The sequence below is a fragment of the Pempheris klunzingeri genome, chromosome 23 (genome assembly GCF_042242105.1).
Source record: "Pempheris klunzingeri isolate RE-2024b chromosome 23, fPemKlu1.hap1, whole genome shotgun sequence".
In the NCBI taxonomy this organism is placed as follows: Eukaryota; Metazoa; Chordata; class Actinopteri; order Acropomatiformes; family Pempheridae; genus Pempheris; species Pempheris klunzingeri.
In genome coordinates this window covers 10,497,488-10,519,913 of record NC_092034.1, presented here as the reverse complement: position 1 = coordinate 10,519,913, position 22,426 = coordinate 10,497,488, and the positions used below count along the sequence as shown (strand labels likewise).

Sequence of the window (22,426 nt, the reverse complement as noted above, 5' to 3'; positions counted from 1 at the left end):
ATAGAAAAACCAAACTGCTCTTCATATCAGGTTAAAACCAGGCCTACAGATGAGAAGTCTGGCGTCTGATCTAGAAATAGTCAGCTGGTCCCAGTTGTCTGGGTTTCTTTATTGGCGCTGGAAGCTCGGGTGTAGGGTGCTCTGTTGGTTACACCCTCACGGGGAAAAGACAAGTGTTTCCCATACTTCACTATTCACAGTGTATACACACATTTTCCACACAGTTTTACACTTATAAATATATGCAAACATGATGTACAACACAAATGGATTTTTTTGGCTCTGGCTTCAGCCATTTTTACTCTTCATTCCACCAACAGTCCCTGCTTCAGGGCCTAATCACATCGGGCTATTTTTGCTTCTTGTTCTCGTATCATTCACAACTGGAGCACTGCACTCAAACAGTCCTCTGTGCTGTTAATGTGCGACATGCCTGTGGTTGAAAGACGTGTTTGAGATTAGTCGACGACTAGAAGCAGATGTGGAGTAGAGACATAAGTCAGTAATACACAGCCAGACAACAAAAGTCAGTAATATGTGGATGTATTTGCATTATTCTAAATGGGTTATGACAGTTATACGGATTCCTAACATGGTAACGATGAGTTCACAGTGTTCACCATCTTGTCTTCAGTCCCATGATGTAGCTGTAACTCTAGTATTTGAATCCAGGTGATAAAGTGAGATGAAAGTACGCCTTCAGCAAGGAGAGCCCCCTCCCTCCACCCCTTCACTTCCACTGTGTTATCCCTCCCCTGACACACAATGCTCCCTCAAATTGGCAAGCCTGCAAAAGGCGGCTCTTTCTTCTCTTCCAAGTGGAACTTATAACCTCACACAGTTATTTCCCCAGCTGGTACCTTAAGGACCAACAGCAATAATTACATAAATGCTCGGATGTTAGCATATGCCTGACAGTCATTTTCCAGGTAACACTTTGTGTCAGTATCGCATTCCTCGAGCACCCCAGGATACAGTTTAGCTGGTGGGTTGAGGTAATGATCTGTCTTTTTTTTTTTTTTTTTACCAAGGCTCTTGTTTCTTTACTTGGCACTTTTCAATGATTGGATCACTCACAGAGGAATATGTGTTACAGCTATTGTGAAGGTGCTGTGACTTTGAACCTTGGTTGCTTCTAAATGTTATCTCTCTGGGAATTTAAAGAGCCTAAAATGTGATTGTTGGATAATCGCCACGTTTGACAGTTTATTAAAGCTATTTAGGGTTAGCTTTCAGCAATTTTAAAGCTGCACTAATAATTTTTTTTTTTAAATCAAAAATGGATCAAATGACTGTAACATGAAACGTCTTGGTCACAGACTCACTGAGAATTATCACCCATCTCTGCAGTTACTTTCAGCCCCACAGAGAATTTTAGTGCCTCATTGTTTTGGTTTTTGGGCTCACAAATGTACTGTTTGGTTCAGTCTCTCAGGCTCCCATGAAGCTCCTCTCTAGAATCGGCTGTTAACAGCAAAATCACTCTATAAACCCACTGCACGCAACAGCCCACCATCAAACAGCTGACAGACACCATTAGCAGTTAGCCAGTGAACAGAGTGAAGCAGCTAATGATCAGATATTCCCCTCAGGACTTGGCGGAGACCAAAGCAGAGCTACAAGGAGAGAGAATATTGGATTTACATTCTTTAGGTGGCCAGAAACACAACTTCAAACGAATTCTTCTGTGTCTGCTCATTGTGTAAATGGGCAACTGTTTGCTATCAAGCTGGCCACAAGTACTTTGTAAGGTGATAATAAAAAAGTGTTTTGCTGCCCCCAAGTGGCCAAACATTTTAACCATGTTTAATCATGTTTTAATCATGGTTAATGAAAACTTCAACAAGATGTTTCGTGTAAAATACAGTTTATGGGGTCGAAATCCTCAGTATCAGAGGATGGTTTACCCAAGTTTACCTGTGAATATTCCCCTCTTCGCTGCAGTGTGTTTACACACTGGTGTAATTCACAGATCAGTCTTTTCCATGTTCAGTCCTGGACTTGTCTGTGTTTCCTTTTATAAGGCGTCAGGAGTCTCAGGCACTTCCATCTGATGCTTGCCAGAGACATCATGTCAGGTCACATCCAGAGGAAAAACACACATTTTTGACATGTTTGACATTAATCTTAGATGATTAATCATCTCACAGTGTGTAACTCTGCCTTTGATGTGTAGGTTCCCCCGGAGGCCCACACAGACATTATCTAAAATGACCCTGAAAGCAGTAAACCTGCCAGGTGAAGTTTTGGGCTGTTTGCCTCAACCTGTCCCTGTTGAATGTTGCTCTTTTTCCTGAAAAAAAACCTGCTATGCTTTATCTCAGCGACTTTAACATTTTACAGTACGTCAACTCTTCTCATGATAGAATCTGAGTTTCATGGCTTATCTTGCTGTGAAACATTCCTGCTCAGCCTTAATGCAGCTTACTAAATGATGCTCTTGTAGGTCCTTGTAGCTGCCGTGTTGTGTTATTTCAAAAATGTGGAAGAAATAAACCAGAAACCTCTTTCTGTGTGTAACAGAGACTTGTCCAACAACAGCATCGGCTGTCTCAATGTAGACATCTTCAAGGGCCTCACCAGTCTGATCAGACTGTAAGTGACTTGTATTTTTCTGATTATATGAGTTGTGTGCTAAGACAGGCATTTCTACAATCTTATCTTTGAAGTAAACGGGGACAAATTATCATTGCTTGTCCTTTTCTTTTTCTTTTTTAATTATTTTCCTTTTTTTTCAGAAACCTTTCAGGGAACATGTTCTCTTCATTGGCTCAGGGGACCTTTGACAGCTTGGTGTCTCTGAAGTCATTGTAAGTATGATATGAAATCACATGCATGTGTGATTGCAATGTTTGTGTATCTATAATGAAAATTACCGCAATCAAATGATTAAGTCATAAAATCTGACAGCAAAATTAGGGCTTTCCATCAGGCAAATGGCTGATTGTCAGTGAGTTTGATATTTGCTAGTTCCCCACCACTTAACCTGCCCCCCTTGTGTGTCTCTATACTTCGACAGGGAGTTTCAGACCCCTTACCTGCTGTGTGACTGCAACCTTCTGTGGCTGCTGCGTTGGATCAAAGAGAAGAACATCGCGGTCAAGAACACCAAGTGCTCCTACCCGCAGTCTCTCCAGGGCCAGCTCATTACCCCCCTCAGGCCGGAGCTCCTCACCTGCGGTAGGGACACACACAGCTGAACAAAAAAAAAATAGTACGCATACGTGCAGAGATATGACTTAGCACAAAGGTGTCGCCTTAAAATAATAGTTGTTTAAGCACTCTGAATCTGAGTTATTTCAGTGACTGATGTCACTGATGTGTCATCTGTCCAGTCTCTCATTTTAAAAGGTGGAAATAAATCACGCTGAGCTGTGGCACAGATTGTAATGTCAGAACAGTGCACTGTCTCTTTAATTTCTCTGTTTTGGTATCAGTGAGGCTGCTGGTGTTTGGGGAACAGGGGCTTGTGCAATGACACGGGAGATAAGAGAAAGGCTGCCCAGGCCAGTGCTGCCTTTGTTTGTACTTGCTCACGTCTTATCAGTTTGGCACTCATCGCAGTGAGGGATTATGAAATACATGGCACAGATCTAGCAGGAGCCGTGGCCTGACATGAATGACAAATAGCACTAATGTATCCAGAATTCAAGGCACTGTTTTCAGGTCCCTGTGTATCCAAAAAGTGCCAAGACTAAAACAAAAAGGCATCACGTCCAGAGTAAATGGACTAAAGAATTATTAATTATTTAAGATTACTTTTCTGAGCTCCCTCCCTTTCACAGCGAAGTGAGTGACAGCTACCCTTTGAAATTAAGTGAGACGGGCGGTGGGACCAATTAAACTTTGTTGCCCTAAGGCAAAACCAAACTGTTCTCTGGAACACACACATCCACATGAGGCTGCACATCACTTTGTGGTGATAAACTGTTAGAATGAACCGACTACCTAACTTTCTTCCTAACTCCTGTCTGTTTTCCTCAGATGCTCCACTTGAGCTGCCTTCCTTCCAGCTCACTCCGTCCCATCAGCAGGTCGTCTTTCAGGGGGACAGCCTGCCGTTCCAGTGCCAGGCCTCCTTCGTGGCCGAGGACATGCAGGTGCTGTGGTACCAGAACGGCCGCATGGTCAAGCCCGACGCAGCCCAGGGCATCTTCATTGAAAAGCGCATGGTGCAGAACTGCTCTCTGATAGCAAGGTATGACAGTGTACATCTTACTACCAGCCTTTTTAGTACCAACAACTCAATTTCCTCTTTAGGATAAATAAAGTATTTCTGTCTATGTCTGATTTTCTTTCTGTGTTTCCCAACAGTGCGCTGACCATCTCAAACATTCAGCCTGGTTTTAGTGGGAACTGGGAGTGTCGGGTCAGGACGAGCAGGGGCAACACCACCAGGACTGTCGAAATCTTCGTGTTGGAGAGTTCTGCCCGGTACTGTGCTCCCGAGCGCGTCTCCAACAACAAGGGAGAGTTCAGGTTAGTGTACGGACTCACACGGAGCTACTCATTTCTACCAGTCGCACTAAGAATCTATCCTGTATGAAAGCCTGAATTTTATGCTAGATGTAATGTTGGCATCTGGACTACAGCTCTTGGTGTAATTGAAGTGCTGTAGTCTACACACACAGTTCCAACCATTTCACACTTCCAGTTGTTTACATTTTTACAAATAACTGGTTATTTGGGCTTAAAACGGCTTATTGAGCATTTTAGAAAGTAAATTAAATTAGCAAACAGTTGGTTCATTCATTCATTAATAATATGGGTTTTTAATTTGTTCACCTGGCCCTCTAATTTGCCAAATTGAATACTTGCATATTTACATAGATCCACTCTCAGGAGTATAACATGTACGGCATGCTGTCATGTCAAGCACTGCAGCCCCCTCTTGTGGTTGAACACTCACAGGCCACTTTATTAGGTACATCTGTTCAAGTGTTCATTGACGCAATTATCTGATCAGCCAGTCACACGGCAGCAATCCAATTGCGTTTAGACACGTAGACATGGTCAAGATGATCTGCTGAAGTTGAGGCCAAGCTTACTTACTTGATAGTTTCTGGTTTTAATCATTAGATTACTTTGATTACTGATGTTACACACATTATGGCGCTCTAGACACACCGTAAGGAGAAAATGAGGACATCGGATGTATCTGTTGATGAGGAATGGAAACAGTTTGACTCTTTATTCGGCTCCTTTCAGGTGGCCGGGCACCCTGGCAGGTATCAGAGCCTACCTGCCCTGCAACAGACTGCCATCAAGCGCAGGCACCTACTCGGGCAGCTCAGGTGACGAGCAGCGGGCGTGGCGCTACTGTGACCGCGACGGGCTGTGGGCGGAGGACGACTACTCCCGCTGCCAGTTCCAAAAAGATGTCACAAGATTTCTATATGTCATCAACCAGGTCTGTGTCTGGTTGCTGAGACTGTGATTTTCTGCCCATTCACTGTCCCGTCTTTCTCTGTGTTTGTATGTTGATTCACTTATCTGAGTTCCTCTTATCCTCTCTGCTTCTCCCTCTTTGCTCGGAGCATTTCAAATCAGATAGACTAATTCTGTCTCTCTCTGTATGTTTGTGTCAGATGCCTTTGAATGAAAGCAACGTGGTGGCCAGAGCTCGCCGCCTGTTGGCCTGCACAATCGATGCTGCCAACTTCTCAGACAAGATGGACATTATTTTTGTGGCTGAGATGATTGAGAAGATCGGCAAGTTTGTCGAGAGGTTTAAAGATGTAAGTTCCGACTGCACTTATTTGTCCCAAGAACCAGAGTGAAGCACTTTCTTACAAGTTCACAGTAGAATGTGGCGCATGCAGTTGGTGTATTCCCCCTTTCAAGGACAAATGGATTAATGCTCAACAGCTGTTTGTTGTCATGTTGTTTAATTAGAAAGGATGTCCTGTCACGACTTCACTCACAGCTGCAGGCCAGCAAAAAGAAAAGTTTTACTGCTGTTGACGCAAAGCGCTGTAGCTTTCAAGCTTATTAAAATTTAGTTGGGCGACACCGTGCTTGAAATGTGTTTCCAATAGTCACTTGTCTCCCACAAGCATGTGTTTAGTGCTGCTGATATAAACAAAATGCTGGCCGAGCATATTCACTCATGTTTCCATTCAAGTAATTTAGAATATGAGCTGTTGAGCTGCTGCTACATGGAGTAAGTTGATGTTATGGGGCCACAGAAGTTATAATTACAACATTTCTAAGTCAGTGCCATGAATTTCCCAGCTGTTGAAATCATCACTGTGTGTATATCACTCATGTCAAAATGTTTCCCGTCTCCCAGCTGGGTGAGGTGATGGTAAGCATGGCCAGTAACTTGATGCTGGCCGACGAGAGGGTGTTCTGGATGGCTCAGCGCGAAGCCATGGCCTGCTCACGCATCATCGCCTGCCTCCAGAAGATCGCTGTCTACCGTCTGGCCACAGCACAGGCCTTCTCCCTGGTTAGTCGCCTCACCAACACTATGAGCCCTATTTGCTTTGTGGCACATATTAGAATATAAACGTTTGTTTTGAAATAAGTTGGATCAAATTTCACTCTTCCTATTATCCTTGCAGACATCCCCAAACATAGCACTGGAGGCTCATGCTGTTAGGACCAACGACTGGAACGGTATGACCTGCATGTTGTTCCAGAGGCCCATCCCAGAGCGCACGCCCGGACAGGACCGCCAACTCACCTTCAAATGCAACACAACCAGCTCCTTCTCCAGCATCCTTCACAAAGTCAGCTCCCACAAGAGATAATTAGAATTTGTTTTAGCAGATTTTCTTTCGCTGATTACAGCTTGTAAACACGTAAAATCAACCTGAAATGTTTGACTCAATCAAAACAAAGGATAACATCTGGCGGAGACACATAAAATGTTTGGATTTTTACCTGATTTTATCTGTTGTACCTTTAGAGCACCGTTGTGGAAGCTTCCCTGCAGCTTCCTCAGTCTCTGTTTACCCAGACTGCACTCCCTGGGCAGACAGAGGACACAGTTTACAAGCTCCAACTACTGGGTTTCCGCAATGGCAAGTTTTTTCCCTCCACTGGCAACTACTCTCAACTGGCTGATGGAGGGAAGAGGAGGAGTGTGGCCACCCCTGTCATCATGACCAAGATAGGTGAGACATCCTATTTTGGTGTAGTCCTGAGTGTTTTCGTGTGCGTTTTTTTTTTTTTTGTGAAACTCCAATACATAAAGTAACCAAAATTTGACAGCACAACCAGCACCAACCAGCCATTGTGCTCAATTAGGACACATTATCACACAATAAGTTGACAGGGTGTCAGTCCTGATATTGATGTCTGTGTTTCCCGTCAGACGGCATGGCCGCACATGTCCTGAGGACGCCCGTCAACATCACCCTGCGGCGGTTTGCCCGCGGCTCTGACGCTATGTCCGCCTCCTGGAACTTCAGCCTGGCGGGAGGCCACGGAGGCTGGCAGAGCGACGGCTGCCGGATCCTAGGCCATCATGACAACTTCACCACCATATCCTGCAACTCTCTCGGCAATTACGGGCTGCTGATGGTAGGTTGGGTCATTCCTCATGTTCATTGTATGACACAGACAAGTTTGGCCACCATAACAGAAGAGTGATAGTGAATGTGGAGGGTTTATCACCTCGTCCGTCATGCAGGACCTCAGCAGTGTGGAGTATCTCTCACCAAGCATCCAGCCCCTGCACCCAGTCATCTACGCCACCACTATCATACTGCTGCTTTGCCTGCTCACCATTATCATCAGCTACATCTACCATCACAGGTAAGAGATTACCTCCGTTGTTGTTCAGTTTTTCTTGTTGTAAGTCAATACTGTGTTTCTTGTTCTCGATATTTACTGCCCTGCAAGATTCATGTCTGCTGGTTCTGCCTCAAGCCCACATTAATTATCTGCACATATCTTTTTTCGTGTTTACTTAAATTGCAATTAATCATGTTGATGTTGCTGCCAGACTTTTTCAGTTAAAATACAAGTTTCTCTCTTTTCTCTCTGCCATCTTTTCAACAGAAAGTAAACTGGTGGCACACACTCTAAATGAACAAATCATGAGTCTAGTGCATGTAATGATATCAATTAATAACAGCGTTGTAGGCAAGAGACTAGAGCTTCACTGTCTGACGATCAGAAGGGCCTGCATGTTGGTAGATGGCCAGCAAGACGATAATTCTGTGATGTGTTGTTTCTCTGACTCCAGGTCTGTCCGTGTGAGCCGCAAGTTTTGGCACATGCTGGTCAACCTCTGCTTCCACATCTCCCTCACCTGTGGAGTCTTCGTAGGTGGCATAAACCAGACACGACATGCAAGCGTCTGCCAGGCAGTGAGTACACACCGGCAGCACTCAGGCGTTTTCCTCCAGACTCCGTAGCCAGCGTGAACAAGTGCTTTGCATGTTTTCAAAGAAAAAGTTGCCTTTGGCCAAGTTCCCCCTGCTTGTAAAACTTGTGGAAACACAGTAAAAGATACGTAGAAAGATACAGTAGAATGTGTCTATGACTAGAGGCGATCCTGCACCTCCCCTCGTGGTGTGTTCTACTGAGGCCTATTACTTATTCATCTGTCATTGCACAAAGTGCCTGCATTAAAGATTTTGGCTGAGAACTTTTTTGTTTATTTATTTATTCCCCTCTGGCATAAAGATACATCTCATAAGGTGGCTTTTCAACTCAGGCTGACTATGACATACTGAAAATCATTATGCCATTTAAAATACTCCCACAAACTGGATTCTATCATTTTTTATTTTGAATGGTGAATCAGGTACACTCTATCATTCTGGCACAGAGGATTGATTGCATTTCTTTTGCTTTAATAAATGCTATGTATGGTGCAATCTCTTCTAGGTGGGCATCTTGCTGCACTATTCGACTCTGGCTACCGCTCTGTGGGTGGGCGTGACCGCACGCAACATTTACAAACAGGTGACGCGCAAGGCCAAACGCTATGAGGAGCTGGACGAACCTCCACCACCACCGCGGCCTATGCTGAGGTATGATAAAATACCACCAGTCTGTCATTGCCTGGGAGTAAATAAGTGAAGAAACCCAAAGTTAAACTTATGTTGTCCTGCTGCTGCTGCGATGTATCTTGATCCACATAAGCATCCAAATCCAGATAAAATCATAGACAGACATAAAAGTCTGTTCTCATGTGGTCTTTTTTAAATCAGCAGTTGTAACGGCAACATAAACTACACCTCAGTTTCTAACTATTAAGGAAATGTTTTTTTCAGGTTTTCAGAATAATGTTTTAGACATTCAGACGATGTGTGATCCCTCATCTTTATTTTTATTAGCAGGTAAGATAGAGCAGGCAGCATTTATGGTGTGGCTTAAGATGGGTGTGTTTTTACACAAATGTTGTGAAATGACATGTTAGGCTTACATACTTCATGTACTGTTATACTGTACTGTTGTTGAACTTTCTCCCATTGTAAGTAGTCATGTTTGTTGGTGACCTGCCACATGGTGTCAGTGTGGAGGCCTAGAATACCATCGGACCTCTGTGCCCACATCGGGCCCACTTCTACAGACAGACAGACTAAAGCAGAACCACTTCTCTGTGCTTTCTCCGAAAGGTTCTACTTAATCGGCGGAGGGATACCCATCATTGTCTGTGGGATCACTGCAGCAGCGAATATCAAAAACTATGGCAGCCGGACCAGTGCACCATAGTAAGTAGTCCCTGCAGAGAAAGCAATTAAAGCTCCTATCCCGCAGTTTGTGCTCATGCTAATGCTGTGTCATTTTATCCGGACAACGGTGTTTAATAAAGGAGCTTCCAGCCTCAGAAGATCCGTTCCATGCCGTCCCCAGGAGGGGTTGGCTTTAGTTATCGACCGGCCACACTGTGTCGCTTTAGTAAATAATGGATGTTTTTATGAGGAAAGGAAAAGTTTATTCCCTGAAGTTCTGATTATGGATGCCTATTAATGGTGTGTGCATCCAAGCAACAAGCAACTGCTGCCAGTTTACAGTGAGCTCCCACCAACGCCACCCCCACCCCCGCACCCCCTACAGTGGCAGCTGTTTAGATTGTGCAACGTGGCTGACTAATTGAGAAATCTGGACCCGTATCTGTCTGAAGTCTTTGGAGTTTAATTAATTTTGTGCAAGCAAGATGAATCCAGCATGTGTTATTAAATGTAATGGGACAGTTACTGTAAAAATTGGGCACAAAAGTTTTTCAAAGAGCCATTTTAACTTTGGGAAGTCAGAAATGACAGTGACAGATTAAGATGAGGAGATGTGTTATTGTTTTAATGAGCGCTGCTGGCACATTTCCCTTTAGGAAGTGCTATGTAATTTGAGTCATTGCTAAAAGATGATCTTGATATAATTGAGGAAAAATCTTAAAAGCCACGTCTACTATCTTACCGTATATGAAATGTTTGATTGGTGTTGTCTCTTGTCCCTCTAGCTGCTGGATGGCATGGGAGCCCAGCATCGGGGCTTTTTACGGCCCAGTGGGGTTCATCATCTTTGTGGACTGCATGTACTTCCTCAGCATCCTGCTCCAGTTGCGGCGTCACCCTGAACGCCGTTATGAACTCAAGGAGCCAACAGAAGAGCAGCAGCATCTGGCTTCAGCCCACACTGACACCGACGGTCCCAACAGCCACTGCCCCCCCCTCACTCTGCAGCTCCAGCCTCACGAGGCGTCGTCCTCCATCGTGTCTGCTCCCCACACTGTGCCCCTGTCGGCCCTAGAGAATGAGCACACCTTCGCTGCTCAGCTGATGGGTGCAGCAGGGGCGTTAGGGCTGTACGCGGCCCTCTGGGTGTTCGGGGCTATGGCTGTGTCACAGGACCACCCCTTTGATTTAGCGTTCACCTGCCTGTTTGGGGTGGCCGCTCTGGCATTGGGGGCGTTCATGGTTGCGCATCACTGTGTCAACAGGCAGGATATGAGGCGCTACTGGTCCCAGGTTTGTTGTTCTGGGAGAAGAGCATACTCTGCACAGGAGGATGTCCTTCTGCCTCAGCCAGGCGTGGCAATGGCATCCACAGCGGGGTCTGCTGACAAGGCTGATGGGGAGTCAGCAAAGTGTGGCCACAGCAGTGCAGACTCCTCTTACACAAATAAGAGCGCTCCAAGCATGCGCAACTCCGCCCATGGCAGCAAGCTGACCAATCTGCACGCAGAGGCAGCTCAGTGCAAGTCAGCCTCGGCCCCGGTGACCGCCAACGGTGCAGCCGTTCTGGACAACAGCCTGACCGAACACTCACTAGACAATGAAATTAAAATGCACATAGCACCAGTTGAGGTGCAGTTCCGCCCGATGAACAACATCAACAATCCGGCAGCAGCCACTAACGGACACACGAGCAGGCATCACAAAAACAGAGCACGGGCGCACAGGGCGAGTCGGCTGACTGTGCTGCGAGAGTACGCCTACGACGTCCCCACCAGCGTGGAGGGCAGCGTGCAGAGCGCCCCCCACAGGCGGCACCACCATTATGACATAGCAGCACGCAACAGTCGACGGGCGGCCTACATGGCTTACAGGGAGCGGCATCAGAGCCAGCTGCAGCAGGACAGCAGTGACAGTGCGAGCCTGCCACGCCGCTCCCGCTACGTGGACAAAGGCGGTGGCGACACCCTGGGGAACGGGACAGTGGTAACTGTAGAAATGGAGCGGGAGGCTACTGCTCCCACGTCTAACTCAAGTAAAGACTGCGGATCTGTAAAACAGCCTGGCAGCACAGAACTAGAAAGCCAACCAAAGTCATATGGGCTCAACCTTGTCACCCAGAACGGTGGCACAGTGAAAGAAAACGGACAGCCAGTGCCTTTGATTAACACAGAGAGTTCAGCCACTGTAAAGACTGGCTTGTGGAAACATGAAACTACCGTGTAGCGACAGTTTCCGTCCCAAAGACTGCATTGTGATGTGATGTGCTCTTGCCTTTAAACTGTGAAATGCCTTTTTTTGTTTTTCGATAGTACATTTTTTTATGTACAATGAAATCATTACTGCCACTGAACTGTCTTTGTAGATATGTTTTTGTAAATGCTCTATTTTTATAACTTTTGATCCAAACCTTTTTATTCCATCTAAGAGTTCTGTATGTGAGCCTGCATGGTCTGAGCTGTGGCCCTGTGCATACCTTTACCCCGGGGATTTTTTTTTTCATTCTCTAGTTTGTCCCAATAATAATAAAACAAAAGTTCTGTTTACCTAATCGAATGTTTTTATTCTTGTGATAACACTCACCATCTTCTCCCGGATCTCTGAAGCCAGTGCAAAGGTGAGTCAGAGCTGTTTTGTTTCTAAGAATTACTCTCGCTGACAATATATGACAAGCTGGTAATTGGGTTTTTCACTGACCTTCAGGTGGCCTCAGGTTCCTTTCTCCATGGCGGAGCAGCACTTTAATTGCAACTGGCTGTGGCTTTGGGCTCTATAGGTGTTTTCTCCCTGCCTGCTGGCAGATGTGATGAGTGCAGCGTACATTCTGGGCTCCCTCTGACTTGACGCCTGGGTTTTGATTGACGGCTAACTCACAGGGCAAGTGAAACTGTCACGAGAAGAAAGGATAATGAGAGGAGTGCATCTTCTCCCTCTTCCACCTCTCTCCATTCTCCGACAGCCAAAGTGAACGGAGTCCCACTCGTAGCCTGACATTGCTGGAGAAAGCAGCCGACAAAAAGTATGATTTGACTGCCGAGTACTCTGGGAATGGATTCTATGGATGACGTTCTGCGTCAGTGACTGCCATGTATCGGACTTGGCGGTTGTGTCAACAGTCACAGATGGCTGTGAATCAGTTCTCTGCATACGTGAGATAGTTGAACACTGGTGGAAGAAGCATTCAGATCCTTTACTCGAGTAAAAGTACCAGTGCTGCAATGTAGACACACTCCATTACAAGTAAAAGTCCTACAGAGCTAGATACATCACAGTACTTCTAATGTTGATACTTCAAATACATTTTGCCAGTAATACTTATGTACTTTTACTTAGGTGGGATTTTAAAGAACATTTTACTTGTAATCAAGTATTTGGACATTGTTGTATCGGTACTTTTACTTAAACCACTGAAGATAACTAGTAACCGCAGATATCAGGTAATTGTGGAGTAAAAAGTACAATATCTTACTCTGAAATGTAGTCGACATATAAAGAGGCGGAAAGTGGAAGTACAAGTACCTTAAAGTTGTACTAGTTGTTGTAGTAGATCTAATTAAATAAGACATGTACTAGTAGATGTGATGTCATAAACATGCCTTCGTACAGCAGTCTTGAAATCTTGAAGGTCATTTTGCAAAAATATTCCTGCAATTTTCCACGTTCAAGAAATGATCAGTAATTGTCACCTCCTGATCATCTCAGTCACAGAGGAAGCACAGAGTCCTCACGGCTCCAATAGCTCTCATTTTTCATTAATAGCATATTAATAAAACGCATATTTCACACAGGCAAAGATGTATTGCCCAGCCATCTTGGATGTGACAAATTACAATAAGACTTTTGAATTATGTAGAGAGCAGTTACGCCTTGATTAGTGGCAGCCTCACTGATTCCCTCCAGGCACGAAAGAGTGATCTTCAAATAATTGCCAAGGTTCTTCACCACTGCCAGCAGTGAGAAAGTTCAGCTGAGGATGTCGGCGAGGACAGGAATGACAGTTGGAGGATGTTTGTGGTGTGTGGGGGGGCGGGAGCTCATTAAGGCAAATAAACTGATAGTATCTCTGCTTTAAGATCACAGGGGCACCTTGGGCAGAAATCGATAATAAATTAAGATAAAACAAATGAAGTCATTTAGATCTTTTCTTAGCCTCATTCAGAAGTCTTAGGGTCAGATCAAACCTCTCTCCGAAATAGAATCATATTCAAACACCCACAGCACCAGCTGCTGATAAACAGTCTATTTTCAGACGCAGTGATGATCCCTCCATGATGTCTCATACCTTTCCACCCAGCTTCCACTTAGTGCGCTCTGTGGAGCATATCTGAGCACAGTCCTTACCAGAAGGCCCAGGGACGACCAACGTCAGACAAGTGATGTGTTGTTTACATTTTCCACTCGCTGCTCGTGGCGCCTGGAGGAAGCATCTGGCTCTGCTGAGGAAACGTGCCACTGGAAATGAAGATGGATACTTTCTGGAAAGTAAAGCCATCTGACTGTGTTGGTTGTAATTAGGTGGCTCTGGCTGTCCAGGGGAACCAAAATGTTTTTACCTGCGGTGTGCTAATTGCCCAAAAAACCTCTGAGGCCTGACATATAGATTAAAGCATTAATTAGCATCCAGGGTTTGTGATGATCACCAGCACTGTCAGGCAGCTGTCTGCGGAGATAATTAGTGAATTTATGTAGTTTGGTAAGTTTATGTGGACTTTATTTAAATACTTGCAAATGAGGCAAAGTCACATCAGTATGCAAGCTGTGTTTAAGCTAAGGTCAGGGCTTTTGCAAGTGTTGGCATGTAAACACATACAGTTACATAATACTGCATTTTAAGACAAATGCATGATCGCCAAGCAAAAACTGCCAATTGTCCTTCACAAGGATACTGATACTGATTATTAGTATTAGTTTTTTTTTCTTTGTATTTGAGGAATGTTTTTGCTCATCATTTCCTCAAAAATGGCTCACTCGCATCCTCACCGAAGCTACAGCATGCGACTGTCTGCAGATTTGCATTTTGCGATGCCAACATGGGTTTTATGCTGATGATGCTAAAGGGAAAGGTTTAGGGAAACTAAATCGGAATAAAGAAACTTTTCTGCCCTGCTGACTTTCCTGGTTATGTATGTGATTCAAATAAGTGCCCAAAAATGATGGTAAATGCAGATTATTCAAAAGAGAAAGGAGGAACTCTGTTTTCAGGCGGCGTTTTCAGGAGAAAAACACTTTGACTAATAGTCAAAGCTGATGGCTTGTAGTCTTCTTGTAGTCTTTTATTGTCCAGCTGCTGGAACAAAGAACATATTTCCCCTGTGAGAAACTCCTTTGTTCCTGAGCTGCGTCTTTAATATGGATTATCGAATGCCCACTCTCAGTTTAGCCAACTTCTTTTTGTCCTCTACTGCAGCTGCTCACACTGTCTCTGAAGTTCAAGCTCACAGGTGACAGTCCCATGCCCTCTCAAAGGCAAAACTAGAGTGTAATACCTCTTTGTATTACACTCTGAGATCCCCTCTGTGGCATTCAGTGTATGCGTGAGTACAATGAATTCCTTACCTTTCTGTCTTATTCCATTCAACCTGATTAAGGTGTCCAGAGGACTTCTTGGCAGTGGAGCTAGCTGAAAGTGCCATCCTCAATAATGGTGCCGCAAATCAAGAATCTGCCTGCATCGGCTGGGGATTGCAATTTCCTCCTGTTAAATGACACAAGACTGCAAAATCAGCAACAAGTTCCACCTCATAATTGACTCCTCTCTTACAGTGTGGAGTGCTGAAAAACATTCAGCCTTAACCTGCAGCACTTTCCTCACTCCTGCAGAGTGCCTGGTGAAGAAGGTATTGTGCTCGTTTTTAACTGTGTGCTTAGATGAATCAGAGTGATGGAATTCTAATATCGGCACAGTCTCCTCATTAAACACAGTGCAGAGACCTTGTGCAAACCAAAATATATCACAATTAAACTTTGGGCACCATCAGAGAGCAGGACGGAAATAGATGCTCATTTGGTGATGCTGGGGGGGTGTTGTGGTGGGGAGGGGGCAGTGTGAGGAGATGAGGGCTCTGCTACTAGTTGGATATCATTAGATCAGAATATTAAATGTGTTTGGAAATAGTTTTTCCAAAGTGAGACTTGAAGTCATTTCAAATGATAATTCCCTATTAGGATTCAGCCCAGACTTTAATAGCATTTTAAAATAATACATTTACTGTCTACAAGACTGAAATTAAAGTTCTTGGTTGTGTTTAATATTCTAACTCAATTTTTGTCAGAAGAAGGTTGAGTCACTCTCAAAGTCACTCACAAAGCTGTCTTCCTCTTTTTTTTTTTTTTTTCTGCAAAGATACACAAACACACACATATACACACGTGCTGCCATATAATGATGACATCAAGCCATCTGCAGAGCTCTCCTGCCCATGTGTTGGCGGGCCTGTGCTCTCATTAATGCCCTCACATTACCATCCATCTACCTGTGCCAGTCTGTCTGAGCAGATTTTGGCTTCATCTTTCTGTCCAGGTGCTCTGTTATTTATAGCCTCCTCAAAAACAGCATCCGTCATTGTTCACGGTGACAGTTGCAGACAGGAGCCCTCACACACACACACACACACACACACACACACACATCTAGTAAATTGAAAGCTGTCTATTGGAATGCATTTGTCTCGTGCGCTCGTTAGAGGGCTTTAGATGAGGCTCTATTCCTTCATGGATGGAGGCGAAGAGATTTTCACTCACTTATTTGTGTTAAAGAGGTTATTTTGTGCTCTTTTTTGACAATAAAGTTAGATTTTGACTGATCCAAGTTTTTGGATTAAGTGTTTGATATCTAAAACATATAGAATTAATTCATAATAAGTAGATTTTGTTCTAGTGGTGCAGAGCTAGACCTTTAGTCTTTAATCTTTGTGCTAAGCTAAGCTAAGCTAACTGGCTCCTGACTGTAGCTTTATATTTAACCCTTGTATGGTGTTCAGGTTTGTGGACCCGATTTCATCCGTTTTCATGTTCTTTATCAAAAGAAAAACTATACGATTAATAATTTTTTCAGACTCATCAATATGAGCCAAGGCCAATGAGTCTGAGTTTGAAAAAATAATTAATCATATCATTTTGCTCTTTATAAAAAAATGAAAACGGGTCCCACAGACCCGAACATCATACAAGGGTTAATGGGTAAATATGGGACCGATCCTCTAATGCATTTTTCCACCAGATAGCAAGCTGGTGGGCTTCACAAAATGCTTTGATTTAAATGACAAATTGATAAGAAGGTAAAATGAAGTAAATGAGGATGCTACTACTTCCACATCAGAAGCTACTGACAGGTTGCTAGAAAGACATTTTAAAGTGAGACTAGATGAGTTTTTTATTTTTCAAAATGTTTTTAAAGAAAGTTCACACTGATGGTTTCACATGTGAAAAGTTACATTTACAAGCGCTAAAACACACCCTTGCTTGCTTCAACCCACTCAGGGTTTTTGCTTTGCCAGCCTTACTTGGTCTGGTATGACCAGTAGCATATGGTAGCTAATGTTAGCAAGCTTTGCACAGATATTGCTGTGTAACAGACATCACACATTATGAGTCAGTTCACTGATTTTATTGCTCCTCTTATGGTATTGGTGCACTACATTTTAGCATTCATTGTCAGCATTTATTATAGTTAAATGGGCTTGCTTTAAGGCAGGGGTGTCCAAACTACGGCCCGCGGGCCAAGTGCGGCCTGTGGTCGAATTTTCATTGGCCCGCAGGAAATTCTAAAAATGTATTGGAACACGGCCCACACATGGAACCTGCGCTGGACTGTATTGTACTTCTTAGTCTCACCACTAGGTGGAGTAACTGTTTTGAACGAGGCAGCTTCTCTATAAAATGAGTAACCGAAGAAGAAATTTGCTACAGGTGACCCAAAATGGCCGAATTAAGGAAACGTAAGAGAGCAAGTTAGTGTAGAAAGTTTCAGACGCGGTGTGCGATGAGAGCACTTTTGCATTACGGAGGAGCTGCTTGATGTTAGCAGTCTAAAGAGCACCATGACGGGTGAGGATGTTTTTGAAGCTGTGCCAGGTGCAGTTGGCATGATCGGAGTTAAATGGGAGGAGCTGTGTGGAGGTACGATGGATGTGGCTCCAGCTGGGACAGGTGAGCGCAAAGGAATCTACGGTGTCCGCCGAGGGGCAAGAAAGTGGAGGTAAGGCTGTTAATTCGAGCACCAGGGCTCTAGCACAGACTATTTCAAGCTTCCCTCTCTGGTGCTGATGCTGGTGCTGGGGGGGGGGGGCAGTTTTAGTGGATCTCACTGATCACCTGAAGACACTGAACAAGAGCCTACAAGGCAAAGACCAGCTTGTACCACAACTAATAAATGAAAGCCCACTAATGGAAAGGCTGTTTTTTTTTTTCTTGAATCATATTCAGTTATCAAGCAGAATTTACTTACATTTGATTGATTTTGCCAACTTTAATCCACTAGAGGTGAGGCGATATACATCACCTCTAGTGGATTAAAGTTAGCAATATAGCTCACTTCTAGTGAGTGGCCCAGCCCTTTGTATGTTTTTCTGTATGTGGCCCTCAGTGAAAAAAGTTTGGACACCCCTGCTCTAAGGGCTAATCAAGTTTTATTTCTGTGCCTGGTAATAATCTCAATGTGGTTTTCAGGTTCAACAGAATGTTTTGAATAGATGAAAACCTCAAACTTTAGGCACACTGCAGTTTATATGATGCCTTTATTGCGAATCAGGTGTGTGGAACATGTGAGCACCAGGTTCATACTTTTCCTTTTTTTCTGCTGCATGTGATTCATGCATATTCCAGAAATAAATATGTCTAAAAATATTCATCACAACCAAGCTCAAAGTAGCTGCTTGCTCTAAAAAATACATCACAGTCGATTTATAGAGAAGCTCCTGTTGTCGAGAAGTGTCAGCGATTTTCCCATAATACCAGCTGAACAAATGGCCTCCTGTTTCATGATTTCTCTATTGTCTGTTTAGTTAAACTGAACTGAGTGTGTGTTTTACAGTGAGTAAGAAAACTCTATCCTTTGTGGTATTCTTGGGAGACAGTTAAACAATCCTTTGCAAACTCTCCTTTGCTGCCATAAAACAGATGTGCTACGTAAAAATGTTCTTATCTTCAAAACAGCTGACAGTTGTCTTGGCTTCCTAAGAGGAAGTCTGATTTATTCTGGCTTTATCCTTTCATCATGGGCTTTATTGTTAGCTGAAGTTTGCTTGTTTCATTGTGGAGCTGCAGTATGAATGAAAAAAACTGTGGTTGATTTCTTACTGGCTACTTTACAGACATATTGTTCTGTCCAGCAGCTGATATCTTGTTTATACTGCAGTTTGCTTGGAAAAGAGAATTCTTTGCACTGAATGTGTGTGACTTCCATCAAGTGTGTCTATGTGTTTATTTGTCTGCAGACTCACATTTTATCAGACAGCGTCCCGTCCCCGGTATTTGGACTTGGTGCAGAATGAAACTGTTTGTGGCAACACTGTTAAAGACCCCTTGTGATCCCCGAGCCACACTTTGGGAACCACTACTTAAAAGTTTAATATGGCATGCCAAACAAGCCATACTGTAACAGAGACCATAAATTCAGTTTATGCCAGTGAATTGCTGTATGTGTCTGTGGACAGTGAGTGTGTGATTGCAGAACTATGAGCATTAACATGTTTCTTCCACTCTTCTGGGAAGGATTTCTGCAAGGTTTTGGAACCTGGCTGCAGGGATTTACTCCCAATAAGCCACCAGAGGTCAGGCGCTGTTTGGTGATAAGGCCTGGCTCACAGTCAGCGTTCCAAGTCATCCCAAATATGTTGGATGGGGCTGAGTTCAGGGCTCCGTGGAGGCCAGTTTTCTATCCCAATCTGGAAAACCATTTATTTACTGACATTTAGGTTTGTGAACACAGGCAATGGCACGCTGAAACAGGAAAGGGCCTTCCCCAAACCGCTGCCACAAGGTTGGAACCACACTGTTATCTAAGGACAACACTGCGTTTCAAATTCTAGCCCATACCTACTCCGGATTATGCCTCTTAAGTATAATGTAGTGATAATCCATGAAACACACAAATTTGGGCTGGCAAAATAATAAAAAATAGCCCAATAGACCATGTGGACAGAATATGTGGACAGTGAAAGATGCACATTGAGTTCCAAAATGGCTAAAAGCAACTCTCGAAATCCTTAAAGTAAAACAAGTCTATGTGGACAAGCTCTATTTGAGATACCTTTTCAGAATAATTGATTAATCATTAATCATTGTCACAAGTTCCTAGAGTCCAAGGTGAGGTCCTAAAGACGGAGAAGCAAATCATCACATTGTGCTTTGTTGGAAACAGCAAAACTCGTTTTAATAATAAATTATATCACTGATGAAGTTACACATCATGACGCTTTAAGCACAAACAGTGGCCTTTTTCTTACTCTCTACAGACAGTGACACTCATACACTCACCCCCACCATCTCTCACACACGTGTGCGCGCTCCCGCCGAAAAGCGCGCGTACGACTAGCGACCCAGCACTGTCTGTCAGTGTTGGGAGTTAATGAGCAGCAACTAGTACCACCAAGTGAGCGCCGAGGCTGTCCTGTGGCTGCAGCGAGCCTCCTCCGACCTCCAAAGTCCACACACGGAAGGAAAAACAAACAAACTATGGACGCAAAGAGAGTGGAGACCATTTCTGCCCGGGTGGATGCTGCTGTTTCTTCACCTGGTAGGACTGTGGTCGCATGTTAATTTGGTGATTCATGGGTTGTGTTTGTTCTTGGCATGGAGAAAACCACAGGCAAAACTCCTAGCAGAGGAATTACAATTTAATGTTACCTTGCTCATCGGTCAAAAATGAGAACCTGCTGCAGTGTGGCTTAAATTTTGGGTGGTTATTGGACCACTAATTGATTCGGCTTCTAATTAATGCAACAACAAAGACAACATTTTGATAAAATGACAACTTTTTAATTTTTCACGCTAACGGCACCGTCCTCTCAACGTTCACATGATCACTAAAGCGGATGGGTGGCGTTAGCAATTTGACTCAACTGTGGAAAAAAAGTTCAAATTTTATGTAGCTTTCGTGATTAATGGGTCATGACTATTACCGTTCATTTGCCTGTCGAAAGTATCGATTTATAGCAGACAGGCAGTGTCGTCGCTTTATGCTACTAATAGTAAAATTTGAAAGGCAACATTAAATTGGTATATTTTCAATGGAGTTTGGTGCAGTTGTTTCACATGTCAAAGATGACCTCGCATGCTTCTGCAACATACATTTCTAACGTTTTTGAGGTGACTGTGGAGTCATGTCTGAACTTTTGCCTTCTCTTGAAAAGAAAATATGGTCGATGGTCTTTGTGTGGGGGTGACTCTGGCCAGTTTGGGCAAGAGCATTTTTTGTTCTTCATTACTGCTGAATGATTTTAGCTACAGGGCATTGACATTGTGTTTAGGCAGGTGAGGTTTAGAAATCCCTGTTGCAATAAAAAACAGTTATTTTCACCGCAGCAGTATCTGCCAAGGTAGCTTGCTCATTGTATCCACAGAACTTCTGAGCCTCCTTCTAATAAGTACATAATGTGTCTATGATGAGTATGTGGGCATGGGGCATCAGGAAAAAAAACCAACCATAATGGATTGAGCTACACCAATCCTCTCCTGGGTTCTCCTCCACCGTACTTGGCCAGCATCCAGAATACTGATCACTCAGTTATAGTCCATAGGTTTCCTCTCAGGCTCCTCACTGCCACTCAGAGCCAGAAGAGCGGTGAAATGCTCATCATTCCTGGCTCATGTTAATGTATGTTTGCACACCTAATTGACTTCTAATTATGCTTTGTTAAGGATATGAGTCATACCTTGAAGGTTTTAAACATGTTTGAGCTATCGAGAGGCATTCCTCTCAGACTGAATAGACCTTCAACAAATGCTTTATTCAATTATGTCTCTGAAATTTAGATTTCCCAATAACCCTTACCCACAGCATGAAGAATGGGGAACAATATTGCAAAAATAATTGCAAATAAATGGTTAAACGCACGCCAACTAATGAGGACATGGAGAGTTTGAAAAAATGCCCCTGAAGGGGCTGAATAATCCCGATCATGGATATGGGCGCTCAGCGTATTCTGTTTTTAACCGGAGTGAGTCATTAGTTGTGGTGAAGACATCTGACTGTTGCAGTCTCTGTTATCTCTGATTTCTCAGTTAGAGGATGCTGCAGCATTGAAGCATAAACTTTGCTATGATCTTATGTTATTGATTGCTGCTCTGTGCTTCTTTTAAAAACATGGATGCCTGTTAACTTGGATTTGTGCTTATTCTGAAAAGTTTCACTCGTTTACTTCTAATAAGTTACTCATGGTCTCCCTTGCTTGCTGTAATTGGTATGCCTGACCAAGTTTCTTATTGTTCAGGTGGCTCAAATTTCAGCTGATCTATAGAGGGTCGGTCAAGGTGGCTACAGATATGTGCAGCATTTGTTTCTAGCTTGTATTTAATGACTGATCCCTGATGGGAAAAACCAAATGATGCCACTAACGTGATATTTCTTTCTTAATGTGCTCTTCAATGCTTAATGTGTTTTTTTTTCTCTTTCCTCACTCCCTGAAGCCCCGTCACGTTATCCCCAGTGAGCACACACATCATAGTCCACCCCCAGAGAAATCTCAAAACGTAACGTTCGCTCCCAAAAACTGCTACAGCCATCCAGCCATGCGTCGATCCTCCCAAGAGCTGCTTCCTTGGTGCAGTGATTCTTTGCATCAGTGCCTTGG

At 43.8% G+C, this 22,426-nt stretch overlaps 2 protein-coding genes across 2 annotated transcripts in view; one reads left to right on the top strand and one right to left on the bottom strand.

Moving 5' to 3' along the window:
* The window catches only part of adgra3 (adhesion G protein-coupled receptor A3), a 28,044-nt gene extending 15,874 nt beyond the window's left edge, over positions 1-12,170 (top strand). The window contains exons 4-19 of the mRNA XM_070854857.1: positions 2,524-2,595; positions 2,739-2,810; positions 3,020-3,180; positions 3,985-4,198; positions 4,315-4,479; positions 5,209-5,410; positions 5,589-5,738; positions 6,293-6,451; positions 6,567-6,734; positions 6,914-7,121; positions 7,322-7,530; positions 7,640-7,764; positions 8,198-8,321; positions 8,845-8,990; positions 9,579-9,674; positions 10,421-12,170. Of these exons, the coding sequence (XP_070710958.1) occupies positions 2,524-2,595; positions 2,739-2,810; positions 3,020-3,180; positions 3,985-4,198; positions 4,315-4,479; positions 5,209-5,410; positions 5,589-5,738; positions 6,293-6,451; positions 6,567-6,734; positions 6,914-7,121; positions 7,322-7,530; positions 7,640-7,764; positions 8,198-8,321; positions 8,845-8,990; positions 9,579-9,674; positions 10,421-11,861 (3,712 nt within the window). The 3' untranslated portion in view covers positions 11,862-12,170. The remainder of the gene's footprint in view (positions 1-2,523; positions 2,596-2,738; positions 2,811-3,019; positions 3,181-3,984; positions 4,199-4,314; positions 4,480-5,208; positions 5,411-5,588; positions 5,739-6,292; positions 6,452-6,566; positions 6,735-6,913; positions 7,122-7,321; positions 7,531-7,639; positions 7,765-8,197; positions 8,322-8,844; positions 8,991-9,578; positions 9,675-10,420) is intronic.
* sec24d (SEC24 homolog D, COPII coat complex component) overlaps positions 1-22,426 on the bottom strand; it is a 367,406-nt gene that overhangs the window by 199,154 nt on the left and 145,826 nt on the right. The gene's annotated exons all lie outside the window — the stretch shown is intronic.